The 18774-nt window shown below is 36.4% G+C and overlaps 1 protein-coding gene across 1 annotated transcript; it reads right to left on the bottom strand.

Annotated features, from left to right (window-relative positions):
* Positions 1 to 605: 605 nt before the first annotated feature.
* LOC117425880 (cytochrome b5) lies at positions 606 to 5557 on the bottom strand. Its single transcript, XM_034043167.3, has 5 exons — positions 5268 to 5557; positions 4010 to 4138; positions 3683 to 3709; positions 3326 to 3360; positions 606 to 3049 (listed from the first exon to the last, which is right to left on the bottom strand). Exons 1-5 carry the CDS (start codon positions 5415 to 5417, stop codon positions 2959 to 2961), a joined length of 432 nt encoding a protein of 143 aa, XP_033899058.1. The 5' UTR covers positions 5418 to 5557; the 3' UTR covers positions 606 to 2958.
* Between the last annotated feature and the right edge of the window lie 13217 nt (positions 5558 to 18774).

Raw genomic sequence — 18774 nt, 5'->3', positions numbered from 1 at the left:
AAATAACATTTAAAGAATGGAGACTTGCGCATCACAATAACGGCTGCGACACGTTTTTGCTTTTTGCTGGGGATAACATGGAAAACAAACCAGTCAGAAAGCTTGTACATTAAAGTACGATGCTTATTTTTAGTGCTTACACCAAGTTAGTGGACAAAATGGGAAATAAATTAGTATCCACCATAAGAGTACTCAAAATATTGTGTTGTTTCCAGACTTTTAAACAATTTTATAGCTCTGTATTAACAGATTACATTTCGAGTGATGGTTAATCTTTTATATTCTGTGAGGATATTCACGTTATTCTTCATCATTACTTTCGAGACAAAATTTCAGTATACACCTTTTGACACAGTGGTCTGTCCAAAAAATACATATATACAAAATACTATCAATCTGAAAAGCCTCCTACACCTACCTTCTCATCATGTTTTGTACAGATTACTCATGTTTTATGTTTGTTACAGTGGTTTCAAAGAGTCATAGCGCAATGAAATATCGTAATCAGGAGACACTTCCTCTGCTTTGGCATGAGAAATACACAATTTCTAAAGTAGAGGGTTACTGATACAGAGAGAAAAAAAAATGACAGGACAAATGTAAGGCTCAGTAGAGACTGAACGAGTTTAATTTTCAGTATAAAAGTTAGCATAGTTACAGCATTTGAATATGTAATACAGTTTACACAACTAGGCCATTGATTGTAAAAGATGTACAATATAACCGTGTACAAAAGAAGGGAGCAAAACACAAGAATATAAAGACCATGCAAGTAGGGCAAACAACACGATGCAATTTCACTGTTTTCACCTATTTGGGGTTGTGCACTGTTGCACAGGGAGCCTGAAGTAAGTTTAGGAGATCCCTTGGAAACACATGGTTGATTTATTATTGAAAGTACATTTTTTCTTCTCTTTAATGATTTGCTCATTTAGGTTACTCCATTCAAAAAATAAATACATAAATATCTGTGTAACAGATGCATCCGAGTGATTGTGTTATTTTACCAGTTAATTTTCTATGTTTTTCATAAGAGAATACATTAATATATTAAAAGAAAACATAAACTGAGATTACTTTCCTAATTTGACCAGGTTTACAAATAAAATATTTAAAACTTATTATAATATGGAACACAGTCTATTTAAATATTAATTTGACAATAACTTAATTTATTATTAATGACAACCTCATAAAAGAATATAGGCAAATCAACACATGAATAAGAGAAACAGAAAGAGAATATAGACCTGCTATTTTTCAGTTGAAAAATACATCAATCTTGTCATACAGCTATGCACCTGTATGAAATCACCCATTCAGGTTTTTGCCCAGGGGACCAGAACTGAATTCCAATAATGTTCAAAGGTGATCAAACAGTGTCAGAGCCTAACAGCTGACCTAAAACATATAACCCTGAATGTTTTTACCAGGGTAGATTTACTGACAAACTCCAGGAGGTATGATAATGTGTACAGCATTTAAAATTAGACTCCAGTTTCTTTTAGGAAAAAGAAAACGACTTATTTTTTTACAGCTGTGGCCTTCATTGCATGATCAGTTTTGTTGCACTTTTGTTTTAAAATGAAAACTGCATTCGCAAGTATGTACAGGTCACAATTCTACACATACCAACAACAACAACAACAAAAAGGCAGTGTATTCTGAAAAAGCCTGTTTTTAATTTTTTTTTTTTTTAATAAAAAGGTTTTTTTTTTGTTTTTCAATCTGCGTTTGTGATTTGCTGGCTGTTTAAGAGCCCACTGGTTATTACCATGTCTGAGTCTTAAGCAAAATGGTTGAACAGCCCTGATATGAAATGACCTGTATCTAAAAATTAGTGCAGGGACAAATATTTAAACAAATATTTTTTGACATGTATTATGCACGTGCACCCTTAGTGATCTTTATGGAAAGCCATCTGGGCCAAAAATGTGTTGTGCTGCTTTAGAGAGAGTCAGAGTCTCGTGGGATTGAAATGCCTCGCTTAAACAGTACCCAACTTACAGAAAATGTTGTGCAGTGACTTTTATATAGACTGTGTATTATATATATTTTGTTGCGACTTAAGTGGAATATAATAAACGAGAACCAAAACGATGTTCCCCCACTTCATTTTACAACTTGTTTTATTTGAAGTGTTTAAAGTTAAATTTGAGTTTTCATTTGCTTGTTCAGCTACAAAAAGGCACGAGTAAACCTCATATTATTACTTTATGAAAACATGTCGATGGCCACTGGTTTACTGTGAATGGTATAAAAAAAAAAAAATGCATTGTCAACTTTATGTACTATATTTGGGGAATAAACAAAACAACGTTTAACTTGAACTGCTATTTGACATCCTTTGTTTTGTGGTTAATTCACTGGGGTAAAGTAAGGCCTACACAACGTATTCTTTACTCCTGTGATATTTTTCTATTTGAACGTGTTGCATCTTGTAAAGTCTTGCTGTAAAATAAAGGCACACACACACACAGGGGCCACGCCCCCTGCCGCTATGCTGTCTCTGCCTGATTTCAGAGCAATAATGGCTTATTACTTTTTGAAAGACGAAAAAATATCCTAACATATTTAAATTATAAGCGAATATCCGAACATGAAAATCCTGTGTTCGTCCCAGCACTAATAAAAATACCACTGTCTACAAATACCGTATTTCTATAAAGACTGCCTGCACATTGTAAGTACTGTAATGGGGAAGGAGAATACACTAGATAGACAGATAGAACAATCCCAAAATCACTGCTCCAGGTAGCATGTGGTGGGCAGGCTATGCCAGTGAGAAATGTTTGAAATGGCATCCTGGGAGTAAACTTGTAAATGACAGTAGTGTGAACTATAAGTGGGAGCCCCCACCCTACATATATACCCTGCTGCGAGTGATGTGAAGGGTCTTCTGTCCAAGATGTCAAGGCCTCTAGGTAGGCAGAGTTGGATGAGAAGACATGAGCGAGCTCAAGATGACTTGCTGTCCAGGGTGTAATAATGGTACATCAGACCCATAACAACAGCAGCAACAGCTGGGATGAGCCAGTTAGTCCACATACTGAAGGAAAGAAAATACATTTAAAATGTGTGTAGATTTAGAGATTCTTGCCTTTTAGTGGTTGTTTTGCTCCATTAGAAGAGCAAGTCACCAAGAAGCACTACAAATTATCAGTCCTTAATACCGGGAGTTTATAAATGTGTACAGTTTGTTGCGGCTTACATAAAACTTGCCTTCGAGTATTAAAAAAAACCCACAAAAAACACATGCATTAGTATGTATGCCTATTATAGAACACTTCCATAAATCAAATACAAATGCTGTTGCTGTGGTTACCTGGATTGGCTTGAGGATGTTGTGATTAAGACATCCTACAAAGAAGAAATGGGGGTTAAATTAGGTCAGACAAAATGTGCATTTTTAACATTAGAGCACAATGCAAAAGAAAACTGAATTGTTTCACCAGGGTCAAAAAGTAGGACTTTGCAGATTAATCAGATCTGACTTTTGCTTCTTGATGCAAGGGAAAAAGATCTGCAAATATAGTACTGTGTATTGTCACTGGGTGTCTCCACATGCAGGCCAAGAACCCGAAAGAAATGTACTTGTGTCAGTTCATTTTTATTCAAAAGACCAGCTCACTGTGTGTCTTAAATAACATAATTAAAAAAAAGAAAACAAGGTGGTCGTTACCTTTGAGCTATCCTTCTTCCGATCATCCTACAAGAAAAACAAATATACATTGTCATGCTGATCTTATTTAATACAACTAAGATGTGGCGATGTTAACTTAAAAAAATTTATTTTTTATATATTATATTTATATATATATATATTTTTATATATATATATATATATATATATATATATATATATATATATATATATATATATATATATATATATACACACACATACATACATACTTGGGGTTTTTAAATGTGAACCCCAAGTATGACGTGGAAGATTGCACTTTGTCTAACACCGTCATGTAACAAATATGTAGACTCAAGACTGTACCGGATGTAATTCTCCAATGAAATACTGTTTCAGCATCTCTCTGGCGTCGGTGGAGTGGCCAACATCTTCAAAGTTTTCTGTGGCATCGGCCGCAGCCTGTTCCATCAATACCTCCTCCCCTCCCGGGTGCTACAGGGGCACAGACAGGCAGGCAGAACAACTTACTCGAGGAAATAGGGTTTAAATCACTTTACTAACGTTTTGTTATGGCTGGCTGACAGAACTCTAATAAATACATATAATTGATACTAACCCATGTATTGATGTATCACACAATCCTAGGTGTTATAAAACATGTTACGCTGACTGACATATGCAACAGTTGCCTCCTCCAGCTTCCTTTGCACGCTATACTACGACCTTTCACAAACTGCACGTTCACACACCAAGCTCCTGACCCCAGGCATACTACAAACAGTTTAGTCATGAATGCGGATGTGTTAACTTAAATGCATGGCATGCCACCACGATTACGTCCACTCACATATTTTCATCGGCTACAGATGATTGGTTTGCAATAGCCGTTTACTTATGCTATACATATGTTTCCCCGAGCAACAGGTTTGTCTGGACCGGGCAGCGGTGTGCAGTTTATCTTGTTTTAACCAGACAATAACACGGTTCTTCAATAAACAGTAAGGTGACCATATGGCTAAGTGCTCAGCGAGACAGTTTGGGATAGTTCAGCTTTTTAACTCACAATCCAATGCATTCTGGTAAGCGTAGGCCTGCTTCTCTTAAAAAGTAAGAATGGTACCTGAGACAGGTAAAACGGACCAGACCGCATTGGGTTGCAAGTTGAAAGACCTCAACTATCCCACCTGCCCCGCTGAACACGGAGCCAGATATGGCCACCTTAATAAATAGCCCCTTTTATTATATATTCAAATAGTTTTCAGAATAATGTTATTGGCTTATAATTGTCTATACCTCTGTGCAGTCACTGAGTGAGAGGCTATCTTTAAAATGAATCAACTACTGTACATAACCCCAATCAAAACATGAACCTCAAAAAAAAAAAAAAAAAAAAAAAAAAGTATGCTGAGTATGAATGGTTTAATCCACCTCTATCTAGCGTGCTGCACACTGTTGTCCTAATTTTATTCAACCAATTGTCCGAACATAACCTGCTTAACTTGTGTTAAACGTTTTATTGTATAAACTAACGCGTCGTCCTTTTAGGACACGTTAATAAATTAATCCGGTCTTCTTTCCTAAACCCAGAACTAGTAAGAAACAAGGCCTAAATCGGGCTTACCTCCTCCAGAAAGCTGGTGATATCGTATACTTTTTCGTGGATTATGACCCAGACATCTTTGCTCGAACTGTGGCGTTTTATTTCCTCTAGTGTGTAATATTTAACCGTAGACTCCGAGTTTATCACCTCTGTGTTTTTTTCTTCTTTCATTGTTTTTCAATGAGAAGTTATACTACTACAGATAATAATAATATGTTCAACATCCGTACCACACACCAGATTTCAGTTCTACAAAGCAAACACGCTTGTTAGTTTTCCCCACCCAGCCACCGTATCATTATATCATCTGACTCAGCGCTTGGATTGTACAGCCCATCACAAGTGGCGTGGATAAAAGCCAATCGAAACCGTGATATACCATTAATATTTTACGCGTTCTGCAGTCAGGCAACGTGATTGACCAATTGAAACGGTTTACACGCCAGCAACCCAAATTCAGTGAGACGATAAATGGTCTGTGCTCGAGAAAGAGTTCAGTAACTTCAGCATTTGAAATCATTCTTCATGTTCTAGGAATAAGCATGCTGGAGAAACATTCTGTGACAAATAGAAGTCTTGCAGAATTACCGGGACCTAAATGTGCAAAATATCAGAGAATGTTTCGCATTCTAATGTTTTACTAGTACCGTTACTATTAATTACAGTGTATATGGATGAATTAAATAATATAATGGTGTCCACCTTAATACATAAACTTGTTCAGATTTCTAGCTGGTTTGCTGCTACAGAAAATTGGTCCGTTCAAATCCATGCACATATTGAGTGCCAATAAGAGGCTAAAACAATATGCCAGTTCCTAATTCTTGGCTGGTCAACTGCCTAATTATAAAAACAGTCCCATACGCCACTACTAGTGGAAACACAACAAAAAAAGCACAAAATACACCCGTTGCATTCCTCACCCCGACCCTCACTATGCCTTGCTGAATAGGATAAAGCAGTATTGTTAAATTGTAGAATTACCATAGAATTCCCCTTGCTTATACGGTGCATTTATCATGCTTTAACATAGTTCCTTGTGATTACCATATTTGTATTAGCATGTTTTACTGTGCTTTACATGTGGTTATGCCACTAATATGTTTTACTGTTGCAAACTTTCGTAAGGGATCACCTGAATTAAAAGCGCTGTGATGATTTTGCCAAATATCTGTCATTAGAATTGTGCCGTTTACTTTGGTTGTCATGTTGTGTTGTATCCAGCAGGTGGCAATAGACGACAAACCTGTTGATTTGTCAGGGATTGTTTTGTTTCATCGTATAAACAACAAGGGCGTTACATTACTTAGTGTTTGCATGATTACGCTTGTTACATTGCACTTTCAATTTTGTAAAAAATACTGTATTAGTTTTGTTTAATTTTAAATAATCACAACATCAAATTTCTGTCTAGGTATGCAACACACCTGTGTGTGAATTTCAGTTACAAAACTGAGAGGTGTTACTAAAAAAAAGCATAACAACTTAGAATATGACATTGTTTTGCAACCCCAAACTATTGTGATTGCTGAAGACGTCCACCAGAGTGCACACTTGAACTACATTTATAATCACTGTCATGTTGAAATATACTGACACTGTTACTTTTTTTTATTGTTTTTCATACTTAATTGCCTTTAGGTTAAGCATATATTACATATTGTTGTATTCAGTCTTGAGGCACCTTAAGCTTGTTCCTATATTAATAAAGTATAGTGTTTTCCATGCTTTAATGCATTAGTATACAAATCATTACATTCTATTGAAAGTGGATTGAGCGTTTCTTCACACGCCGCTAGTCTTCCTTTGATTATCTCGATACAGCAGAATTATGTGTTTTTAAACATCGCATTAGTACAGCTTTCCTGTGCTGAGCGAAGAATCCAATTAGGACAAGCGTTCTGTGGTGTGCTAACAGGGTTACAATCTATCACGCTGCTCTGGTCTTCATTAGTGCTGTGCATGATGCGCCCATGCCACAATGAGATAAAGCTACTTGTGTTTTTGTGTTCTGTGTACCTACATCGAATTAGCTGCCATGGCAGGGTAATTGTTCTTTTGCTTCTCTGGCAGTAGATTGTTTACTGCTCTCTTAAAGATTAGCATAAATTAAGGGCAATATAACCAGGAGCAAAACAACACTTCAAAATAATTGTGTGTGTGTGTGCATGTGTGTGTGAGTGTGGGTGTGTGTGTGTGTGTGCATTAAAATAACATCCTCGAGAGAATGGGATTGTGTGAATATAATAGGTGATGATCAAATTTTTTTAACTGTTCCCAGGAGAGGTTCTATTTCAGTAAAGGCTTTGTTGTCATGGTTAGGTGAAATGCATGTGTTACACTTATCATTATCATTTATCATCTAGTCCTTAGTCAATGGCTTGTCAATATCATAAAACCAAACTTTTAATACATCGATTGTTGATTATTAATTTGATTATTAAAATTGGTTGCTGATTTTACCTCAATAAAACCACCGCACAATTCTGCATGGTGTTCCACAATTGAAACATTACTGAAGTGCAATGTGTCAAACCCTCCTACAGTAATCTAGTGCAGTACCATATCAGTACTGTCAAATCAGGCATCCATTGCCATTACTGGTAATGCTGTAGTTTGCTAATGGTTTCACTTAGGTTTCTTTAGGATAATATAGTGTGATTATAAGACAAATAAGCATTATTTACTGTTTTCAGTAGTATGGGGCAGGCTAGGATATTGCTCAATACAGGAATCAAAAAGAGGATTTTACTATACCAATAATTTATTTGCAACACCTATAAACTAATATTTTGAGCAAAGGTTGTAAATCTATAAACACTATTTTATGATAACTGCAGGTTTAGGTTTTCAATACCTGGTTGTTAACAGTACTTTACTGAATACCTTTGTTTTATCCAATTGCTTTGTGTCTGTGTGTGTCTGTGTGTGTTTGTGCGCCTGATTCAATGCCCTGTTCACAGTAGGATGTTATGTAAATTGGGCCCTTCAGACATTGGCTGCTGAGGGAGTGAGATTCACAGGCAATTGAAAAGTGAAAAGAGCAGGAACATTGTGCTCTGTTTCCTCTGGCTGAGCTTACACACTCCAGTTTAAATATAATGTGGCTGCATACTACACCTGGTTTAAAGTTAACAATAATGTTCATTAATACCTCTAAAATCTATAGGTGTATTCCTCCCAAAATACTGACAACATGCAGCACCTTCTCCCAGACTTTCATAATTCATACTCCCCCCAGTGTGCCAGAGCAGCAGCCACTTTATCCAGCCTATAAATCTGACCTGCAAGACTGCAGACCAGGAGATTTGAGTCAAGATCCAGCTACTTTTGGTATAAGAAAGTATGAAATTTGAAATGTCGAGTTCCGAACATTTAATTATTATTTGCTTTTTTTAATCTGTTTATTATTACATGTATTATCATTTTAACCCTTTCTCCCACATGAAGAATTTGACTAAGAAACTACTTAATATCACCAGCGATGGATCTGTTGCATTGTTAGTGGTTGTACCCTGATAACCCATGCGGGGAAATCTTCATTTCACGCAAACAGTAGCCCTATTGCTGTACAATGAGGCAGGAACAGCCCTAGTTTTCCTTAGTCTAATGGCTAGCTCTCAGTCCCAGTGACCCTCCCCAGCCATTGTTATCTTAGCATAAGGGAGATGGATATTGAAAGCATTGAATGTTAAAAGTGAATTCTCATTAGATTGAGGCAATGAAATAACATTGCCCATGCTAATCATTTCATCTCCAGAATGTTTCATAGGTTTTTTTTCCTACACAGGGAAAAAAACTATAAAGCAGCTACTGACTAAAGACCAGGCCAGATCTCTGGGGGCTTATCTAAATGAAATAACAAGCAGAACACAGTTACGTGGATGCTGTTGATCTGTCTCTGTGAAACTGAAAATCCAAACTGTTCCCAGAACTTTGTGAATAAACAACTTATTCCACATTTTCATCTGGCAGATAAAACCAGCCTGTAAAACTCAAACTGATCTCATTCCAATATGAAACTGGGGCCACAGTCTGCAAACTATAATGCAATCTTTAACCAGATATTATACAAACACATGTATTTATCATGCTTTTGTATATTGCTATTTATAAAATAATTTGCAAACCTCCAATATTTCCCCGACAGTATAATATATTCACATCCTTCATGTTCAGTCTAATCATTTTCTTCCAGCCTGGACAATCCTAACTAGGACCGACAGGGTACCAATTGGAATCAATTAAATGGAAAAGAATGAGTCTGAATTCACATCACTTTCAAGCGAATCCCAGATCCAGCTAGAAACTTTATATGCACATAGCAGGTTGGGTGCCACTTTGGAATGAAAGTGTAAAAATACATTACAGCAGGTTTTATGAATTTCAATTCATTATTAACCTTACAGAAAACAATATATTGGAATATATTGAAAAATGTATGACAAGTGGAACGTATCTGCCCTTTACTTTCATTGGGATGCCAGAACAGTACAAACAAATGTCACAAAGTCTCCCATTTACAGCACAATCTGCCATTGAATGAGAGGAAGCAGCACGTAACTGGTCTCATATAAAAACCACAAAAGAAAAGTCATGGAATTTCAATAAGATTTGAAGCAGCCAAAACAAGCTCTATGCATAGTTGGGTTGAATATGCACCCCCCACCCCCCCCCCACACACACACACACACACACATAAAGGTAATATAAAGGTAGTATTTGTTTGAGACTGGCTTTAGTATCACAGCAGTATAACAGTAGTAACCTGCAGGTACTTTCCTTTTTAGGAAGAGCTTGCAGTTCCACCAGTGTTTTCGTCATGAGAGCCAGAAGGGCTAGAAAGGAAATGATCCTCCAGAGCTGTGATATTTTGTTTGTGCTATTTCCAGTCCCAGCCAACCTTTTCCTCAGCCCTCGCAGTTAAATTACGTAACTGTACTAAGCCAACTTTATTATTCTCTTGCGCTTCCCAATTTCATATTTAAATAGACAGTTCAATCAAGCGTATCCCCAGCATGGAAGAATGTGTTTTGCTATTTCCTTAGCACCAATCTGTATCACCCCTGCTGAAATGAAAAGCCCTCTCTCACGTACATTTTAATAATCAATACATCAATACAATACATCAATACAATACATCTATCTATCTATCTATCTATCTATCTATCTATCTATCTGCCAATCTATTAGGAACTATTAAGCACCCTTACCACACTGTCAATGGCAATGCAATGGTTCTGTACTATTGGGGCAGTTCTACAAGCACTAGAACAGTTAGAATGATATCATGTCAGCAGTAGAATGGTTCCACAGTGGTAACATGTTCATATCAGAACAATGCTATAATCCATTACAGCTTGATGGTGCTTCTGAATAAGGACCATACTTTATAAAGATCATTTATGTTGCCATTGCTGGCAATGCTGTGGTCTGCAATGGTTCTGATAGGTGTTTCTACTTTCTTCTATAAGAAACAAGTAGACAGTCCTTTTGGTTAATGCCTTCACTGGGGCAGAGCGAGACACTTCATATCATAAAGTCATACAAGGCTAGGAATATGGTATATTATATATATATATATATATATAAATTGTGGTTCCAGATGGCATCTGAACTTACATGTGTTTTAGCTACAATAACTACCAGCTCTACTTATTTTTTTAGGTTCACCTCTTAATTGTGTCTTTATGTTACCTTTAAAAAATGTTGTTGTTGTTGTTGTATAAATAGGTATGTGTAATGCTTAACTAGGCCAAAACAAAGCTGAAAAAACCTGTAAAATCTCACTTATATAACTTTCACTAAACTTGGGTATTTGTAGGTATAAGAGAATGCTGAAGACTGACTGGCAAAGGGGCTGATGATCAAAAGACTTTCAAGAATCAATCTCTTCAAACTCTGACAATATATTGTTTTTCCAAAAACATTTTTACATTTTCCCCTAATATCTTTCCTCTCTCCCAGTTCAGAAACACAGCTGGGGGACTAGTTCAAGATCTTCAAGTTCAAAAGCAACTGCTAATTTGTGCAATAATCATTTCAAACCACTAGATGAAGCTAGTCTTATAGTGAAGCCGTGGAACCTTCTAGGTAAAAAAAAAAGGTGAACCGAAAAAACAAACAAACAAACAAAAACCAATTAGGACATAATTGATTCAGGTTGCCTGACCCTTTACACCCACTATATACATAATTTTAATTAAAAGAACCATGCTTCGGTATAACTTGTGAATTTCACCTCCTAATTGAGTAGGTGTCTGAATAATGAACACAATTTTTGTCTCTAATTGCCGAAACAGAGCAGCTTCAATAGGAAATAATGCTGCTTCCTCCTTGGTGAATGTTTCGAGTCAATCTGGAAGCAGTTTAATAATATACAATACATTTTTAATGATGAGTCTTCTATTTAATGCATGCCAGGGATTAAAAACTGGCAACGGCTTGTACCTGAATATTCTAGTCTCTGCAACTGTATAAACAAATTCTTATAACCCAGGTTAAACCTTCAGATTAAGTCGTTTTATTTCATTTTATTATGTTTGCAATCAAGAGTGTTTTTAATGCAATTACGCAAATGTTGCATGACTTTTTCAATTTGATTCAGCTGAAGCTTATATTTCATGCCATAATGGGATATATTAGCTTCCTGGTTATAATTAATTGGACCCCATGATTTGTAGTTACATTCCATTCCATTCTGTCTGTAAGGAATGATGTGTGGGTGTGGGGTCAGGCTGTGGAGTCCTATTACCTGTGACGTACAGTATTGTGGCAGGATAAATGGGCTTCACAATGTTAGGGTAAACTATAGGAAATGTATTGTATAACCATTGGAGAAGCCTGGTAAAACTGAACTACAGGCTGCTTAGCAATAAAATAAAGGCAGCTATGTGTTTGCTGATTCAGGTCCCCTGTACTAAGCTCCCTAACTGTATTGAATTGTCTAGCTCTCAGATCCCTCAGCAATGATTTTTCGATGATATACTAAATTCACTGACTCAGATTTATGCTTTAATATTATTATTATTTTTTATTTCCCCAGTACTGTATATACAGAAGCACATTTTATTTATAGGAGACCCTGTTTTGTCAAAGTAAGGATCCTTGTGGAATATTGATTTCAGCAATGACGTCACAGAGAGAGAGGTCCTGCACATAAGAGCCATAGTACTGTGGTGGGCTGGATCACCATAACAATAATCAGCCAGTTTCTCTTTGCCATGTTCATAGGTGTCAGCATTAGCACTAGAGCACTCCACTTGCCAGGACTGGCTGGGGCATGCTTCTTCCATGCTTACACACTATCCATTTACCATAGTTTACTTCGATTCTTTAAAAGTGATTGAAGCTAACAAAATAGTCTCAAATAACCAGTTTTGAAGGAAATCTCTGTTTGCAAGCCATGCTTTCAGTTAGTGTTGCACTTGCTTGGTCTTTTTACCTAGTGGTTGAAATTGCTCCCCACCCCCCTTACTCTATCATATTTGACATTGACCTTAACATTGCGCACATATAAAAACAGCCATCTTAAAATCAAGGGATTGTTCACGCAAAAGATGATCAAAAATCTCCAGGACAGTCACTTCAGTTTTTTTTTCTTTAACTCAATGCTTCTAAAACCTATTCCATACCCTTATAAAAGTTTACATTTTCCACAGTAAGTTTACTATTCTCCAATACGTTTCCCCATGGTAAGACTATGCATTTACTATAGTTTACCACTTTTGGCCATGTTTTATAATTTGTTTTGCCATACCTCTCCATGCTTTACAATGCTTACCCATGCAATACCGTGCTATGGCCATAATGGTAGCTAAACATTTTCAAAAATATTTGTTCAATTCTTATAGGTGCCACAGAGTTCAAACTGCAGCCTAGTTCAACTCAATCCCTACAAGTGAGATGCATGAGGATCAGTATTTGCTACTGTATGTTTTGCTTCTTCAACAAGGAGAGCCGGTAGGACAAGAACACAAAGAACAAGATGATTTTTTCCAGTTTTTGTCAATTGGGATATTTGTGGTGATGTGCTAGTTTTCCCATTAAGTTCTGTACCTATATTGAGAGTAACTATAGATGTTCAATGCTTTTTTAAAGAGGTATGTAGGATTATACAGTGTGTATAACAGTGTTATAGTGCTATGGTATCATCATTGGCAGAAGCTGTATATTTAACAGTTATTTAGTGATTATATTTATATTCTTCTGTTTCATAGACAATTTATAAAACACACAAAGCAGAATACTCCAGAGGCAGGAGGGAAGGGGGTTAAATTCTGCATGCTCCCAAACATTGGTGTGAATTTATGTTTCTCATCCTAGCATCCCTTCATTCAAACCTTTATCTTCAGTGATCTGGCTGACTAGAACACTACCACAAATATCAAATGTCTCTTCTGACTATCCTCAGACTATTTCAAGTGTCACATCTAATCCAGATTATTTTTTGACAGATGCATTCAAGCAACATTGTTCCTTTAAAAAGTCTACTTCTTTGTCTCTGTCAAAATCTAGCCCCAAACAAATGATTAACCTTTTGACTTTGTTGAGCATACCGGTGTGTGTGACTCTACTTACTGCTAATCTGAGGAAGATTTACACAGACACATGCGAAAGACTCCCAGAGCTAAAACAAGCAGGTCAGTAACATACACTTCCTGCCACGACTGTTAATTCAAAGCCCAGGGCTGAGTTCAGGAGATGCTCAGATCAGAATGAAGGGCTAGCTCCCTATAAAGATCTCTGAGCACATTTCCTCTAAACGCCTATTCATTCCCCAGGTGCAGCTAAATTGATATTTAGACAGCAAGAGCTACCATGTATTACCCTCAACAGTGAGGTGCTTTAGTTTAATTACATTTCCCTTTTTTAATAAAATAATTGTTCAATTTCATTGCTCTCAATTTTTAAATAGTTATTTGTTTTACCAAACTCCAGTCATAACTTCAAAATGCTCCATCAAAAGTCATAAGATAAAACTTATCAACAAATGAAGGTGAAACGTTTACCTATATTTTACAATGTTTTTTATCATGTGTTTTGGTAAATTTTCACCCAAGGGTGAAGCAAGCAGTAGCGTAATTTTCAGTGTGGTTGTGGCCTTGTCAGTTTCTAGGGTAAAATGAAGAACAGAATGTCCTACCCGAATTTGAATATGGCAGATGGGAGGATTTGAAGAGTATTATATATTCAGATTATTCAGATGGAGTGACAGCCAATGAGACAATGCAATGATTCAGCAATGGTAGCACAAGGGCTACTACAGTGGAATTTTGATATTTCGACATGCCAAGGTTATCCAGTGGTATGAAGCAATCCATCACACTGGTAATCCAGTGCAATACCATGGTGCCATGGTGAGCTAGCATATCAGGTCCATCGTACAATATTATCATTGTGTTGCCATTGCCGGTAATGCTGTGGTCTGGTCTTGGAGGTTTTTTTTATTCAGGGTAATTATTATAACTATTTCCATTATAATTGAATTCAAAGGTATTTTCCACCAGGGTGACTGTCACTTTGCTACACTGCATGTGCCCTGGTGAAATATTTCAGTTAAATATTTTTTATACAGTACAAGATGGTTTTAGAGTCACTTGCCCGATGTAAAAAATGTGCATTATGTCATTTTTAAAGTTATTATTATTTGTTTATTTAGCAGACACCTTTATCCAAGGCGACTTACAGAGACTTGCGTGTGTGAACTATGCATCAGCTGCAGAGTCACTTACAGTTACGTCTCACCCGAAAGACGGAGCACAAGGAGGTTAAGTGACTTGCTCAGGGTCACACAATGAGTCCGTGGCTGAGGTGGGATTTGAGCCGGGGACCTCCTGGTTACAATCCCTTTTCTTTAACCACTGGACCACAGAGCCTCTAGCCTCCTAAGTTATTTAAATTATAGTTCCCCTCCTCAATTTTTTTTTTTTTTTGCAAAAATGCATTTCTGAAAACTGTAAATACCATGGAAGCATAAAACAAAAATTATTCTGACTGAAATTTTTCAACATACAACCCCCCCTGTATATATACAGTTTAGTTTGCAATAAACTAGATTTGTTCTCTTTATCTGGTCTTTATTTAATAGTCATGTATCTGCAGATCTCCCACCAAACAAAACATTTGTATCTCATACAGCTTCGACCATTGCTGTCTCTCAAAGCAGTCAATTGGGAAATATCAATGTAGAAAGTGTGAGGGAAAAAAAATCAGATACAATTTTAATAATTCTCGTGATGAAATTTTGTGCGAGTATAATTGCAGAAAGTATAAATTGCCAAAAGCAATTCACATCAAAAACAGCATACAAGTTTTCCAGAAATAATAAAATGAGATGATGTACAGTATCATTTCAAGGTTCTGCCAATGACAGAGGTGAACAGGTATTCCGTTTCTATGGGTTACTATAACCTGGAAGCCACTAAAGAGAAATCGTGAGTGTACAGCTATGGCCACCCTATAGAATTAACAAATTATGCTTCATAAAGTCAAATGAAACATGCTTGATAATGTTATGTTAACATATTGAACTAGATGGTAACTTTATAAGTAAAGTTGTGGAGCTTGCTTTATTGGGAATGTGGTCAAAGTAGCTGATTTGTGTCAAAAGTCACATTGTTTACTAATTGTCTCATGCTTAGAATGTGCTAGAATTTGAAATTTCTCAAAGTTCTATGACAGTTAATTCAACAGTGGGAAGTAGCCTACTGAAAGAAGTTGATGCGGTTACTAAAACAGCTGTACCTCTTGATTGGTAGACGCCATTCCTGTTTTGATTTCATACTTGAATAGCTGAGAAGTAGAGGAAGATTTCATTTGCTCTAAGTAGTTGTCTAACTTGTTGGGAAAGTGGTCAAAATGGCAGTTGTTTATAAAAAGTTAGAGAAAATTGAGTTGGTGCGGTTACTAAAACAGGTGTACCTCTTGATTGGTAAAAGTTATTTCTGTTATTGATATCATATTTGAATGGCAGAGAAGTAGAGGAAGATGTCATACCATCTAACTTTTTGTCTAGCTTGTTGGGAAAGTGGTCAAAATTTCAGTTGTTTACAAAAAGTTAGAGAAACTTTAGTTGATGCGGTTACTAAAACAGCTGTACCTCTTGATTGGTAAAAGTTATTTATGTTTTGATTTCAGATTTGAATAGCAGAGAAGTAGAGGAAGATTCCATGTCCCATAACTTTTTGTCTTACTTGTTGGGAAAGTGGTCAAAGCAGCTGATTTGTGTCAAAAGTTACATCCTTTACAGTAAATAGAATGTTGGAAGTCTGGGAGTTTTTAAACAATGGGGAGCTTTAGAATGTTGAAAAAAGTCCCATTAAAGTGAATGAAGATAGACAAAAAAAGGACAAAAAGCTTAATAGTTTAAAAAGTATAAAATATATCAAAAAGTCGTATACATGCACACTATTCCAGACCGGTCTACACGTTTTAAAGTTTGAACAGTGTTTCTAGCTTAAACGGTGTAAGAGGAGTAGCGTGCCAAATAATAATAATAAGAAGAAGAAGAAGTAGTATGTCGAAGATTTAAAGTAGGGACTCTTGCTTCGCAAGCCCCTCTAATTACATATCACTTTGTAGTTTTCCATATACTTAACAAAAAAGTGACAAATTGAAAAATGTGACATTTTTTTAATCCAACATGAAATACTGTACTACTATTATGGCTTCCGGTAGACTTTTGCGATATTATTTTGTAGTTTCTTTGATTACATGTTGTTAAATACAAGATTAAATTCTGTTCATATTGCTTTTTTAATCCTAAAATTCTAGGTGTTGCAAAACGTTTGGCCATAGCTGCAGATGAGCACAGCAGAGGCAACGAACATTATGATGTGATAAATCAGGTCTTGCAGGTTTTATACAGTAGTTTGTGGTGTCTATTTTCTCCAGGCTGAAAATGTTTTTTCTTTTCATAAACAAACCCCCTGATAAAAATCAGCACACAGTGAACAAGCATCAGGATTTCTTGCCTGATCAATTTTTAAGTTGCCAAGCAACAGCAGACTTTCCCAGGGTCTGCTGGAGGTATGGCAGCCTGCTGACAGCTCCCAGCAGTCTGTGAGGCCCCAGCAACTCTCCTATTGCAGTAACCACTATATTTCTGCATAAGGAGATGGGTTTTTGTGAAAGAAACCAATTAGGGCACATTTTTTTAAATTACATATTTATTTATTTAACAGATTAAGTTAATACCATGTTGTTATTCAACTGCAATTACTAAAAATCTGTTATTTTGCATTGTAAAGTGCTTGTCCTACATGGACAAGGATATACAAACATAATACCTATTAAATAAAAACATAACTTATTTAGACTACACAGAAAACCAAAATGAACATGTATTTTTGTTTAAGGTGTAAATATCAGTACTCATGAGAAATAATTAGTGGCATTTGTCTCATTAAAAACTTAGGTGTGTTTGCATGTTTCTTTTTAATGAAGGAGGGCAGTTGGGGAATTTTCAATCACAGAAAGTCAGGTTTAGGTATGAGAACAGAGAGACAGGCAATTACATTTCTAATATTAAAATCCCCGAGGCAACATGGGACCAGGAAAAGAACAAAAACCTCTATTTCTTCTGTGAAAAAAGGAAGAGGCGAGTCGAAAACGTCTGTTTGCTCCAGCATACAATCAATTCATTTGAAGGGGGCTTTTACATTAAATTAGCTAATACATGTTAATTGCATGGTCTTCTGCATTGTCAGTACTAAAAAATGCAGTAATACAGGTTGATAAAGTGATGGCAATTGTGTCAGCATTATCTTCAAATGCAAACATGGGATTGAAATAATGTTTTTGCGTGACACAGTTTAAAGAACAGCTACTGGGAACAGGGTCAGCCCCTTTCCTAGGGAACATAACTGAACAGAAAGCTGCGTAATCAGCACAGACGTTCCCCTGTCAACAACAGATTCTTTCATATTCCTGATCTGGGTACATGCCATTTACATCTCCAGCTCAGCAGTGTTTAGTACTGCAAGCTGATAGATTTCAACAAAGTCCTAGAAGGCTGATAATTTAAAAAAAAAAAAAAAACAAACACAACCCAACAATGTACTTCTCATCTGGATCCAATGACATCTCTTCTTTAAACTAATTTGGCAGGAAGTAACTTTATAGAAAGATAACTAGTTTAGAAAAGCAGTCTGCAGTTCTCTTAGACTTTAAAAGCGCGGTCACATTGCCCCCGTTCTGAGACAGGACAGAGAAGCGAAATAACCTCCCCACGGTCAAGTGTTATAGAACTCAGCTTCTTTCTGATCCTCCCGAGGAATGCAAAATTAATCCAACGCTAAAGCAATCGAAAAACAAGCATGCGAGTAACACACATCCCCCTGCCATGAACAAATTCAAAATCAGCACAATAAAAACAGTTGATGATCGAGTGATATATCAATAGTACGTACAGAATAGAAAAAAAAAGGGGAATGAAATATTTCTCCAGATATTTGCAAAAATGGAAGTACGACATACCGGCTGATGGATGTACAGGCAGAATGTTAATACCAATTTCGTGACAATT

This window comes from Acipenser ruthenus, chromosome 20, assembly GCF_902713425.1.
Source record: "Acipenser ruthenus chromosome 20, fAciRut3.2 maternal haplotype, whole genome shotgun sequence".
Lineage (NCBI taxonomy): Eukaryota > Metazoa > Chordata > Actinopteri > Acipenseriformes > Acipenseridae > Acipenser > Acipenser ruthenus.
This window is presented reverse-complemented; position numbering and strand designations above follow the sequence as displayed.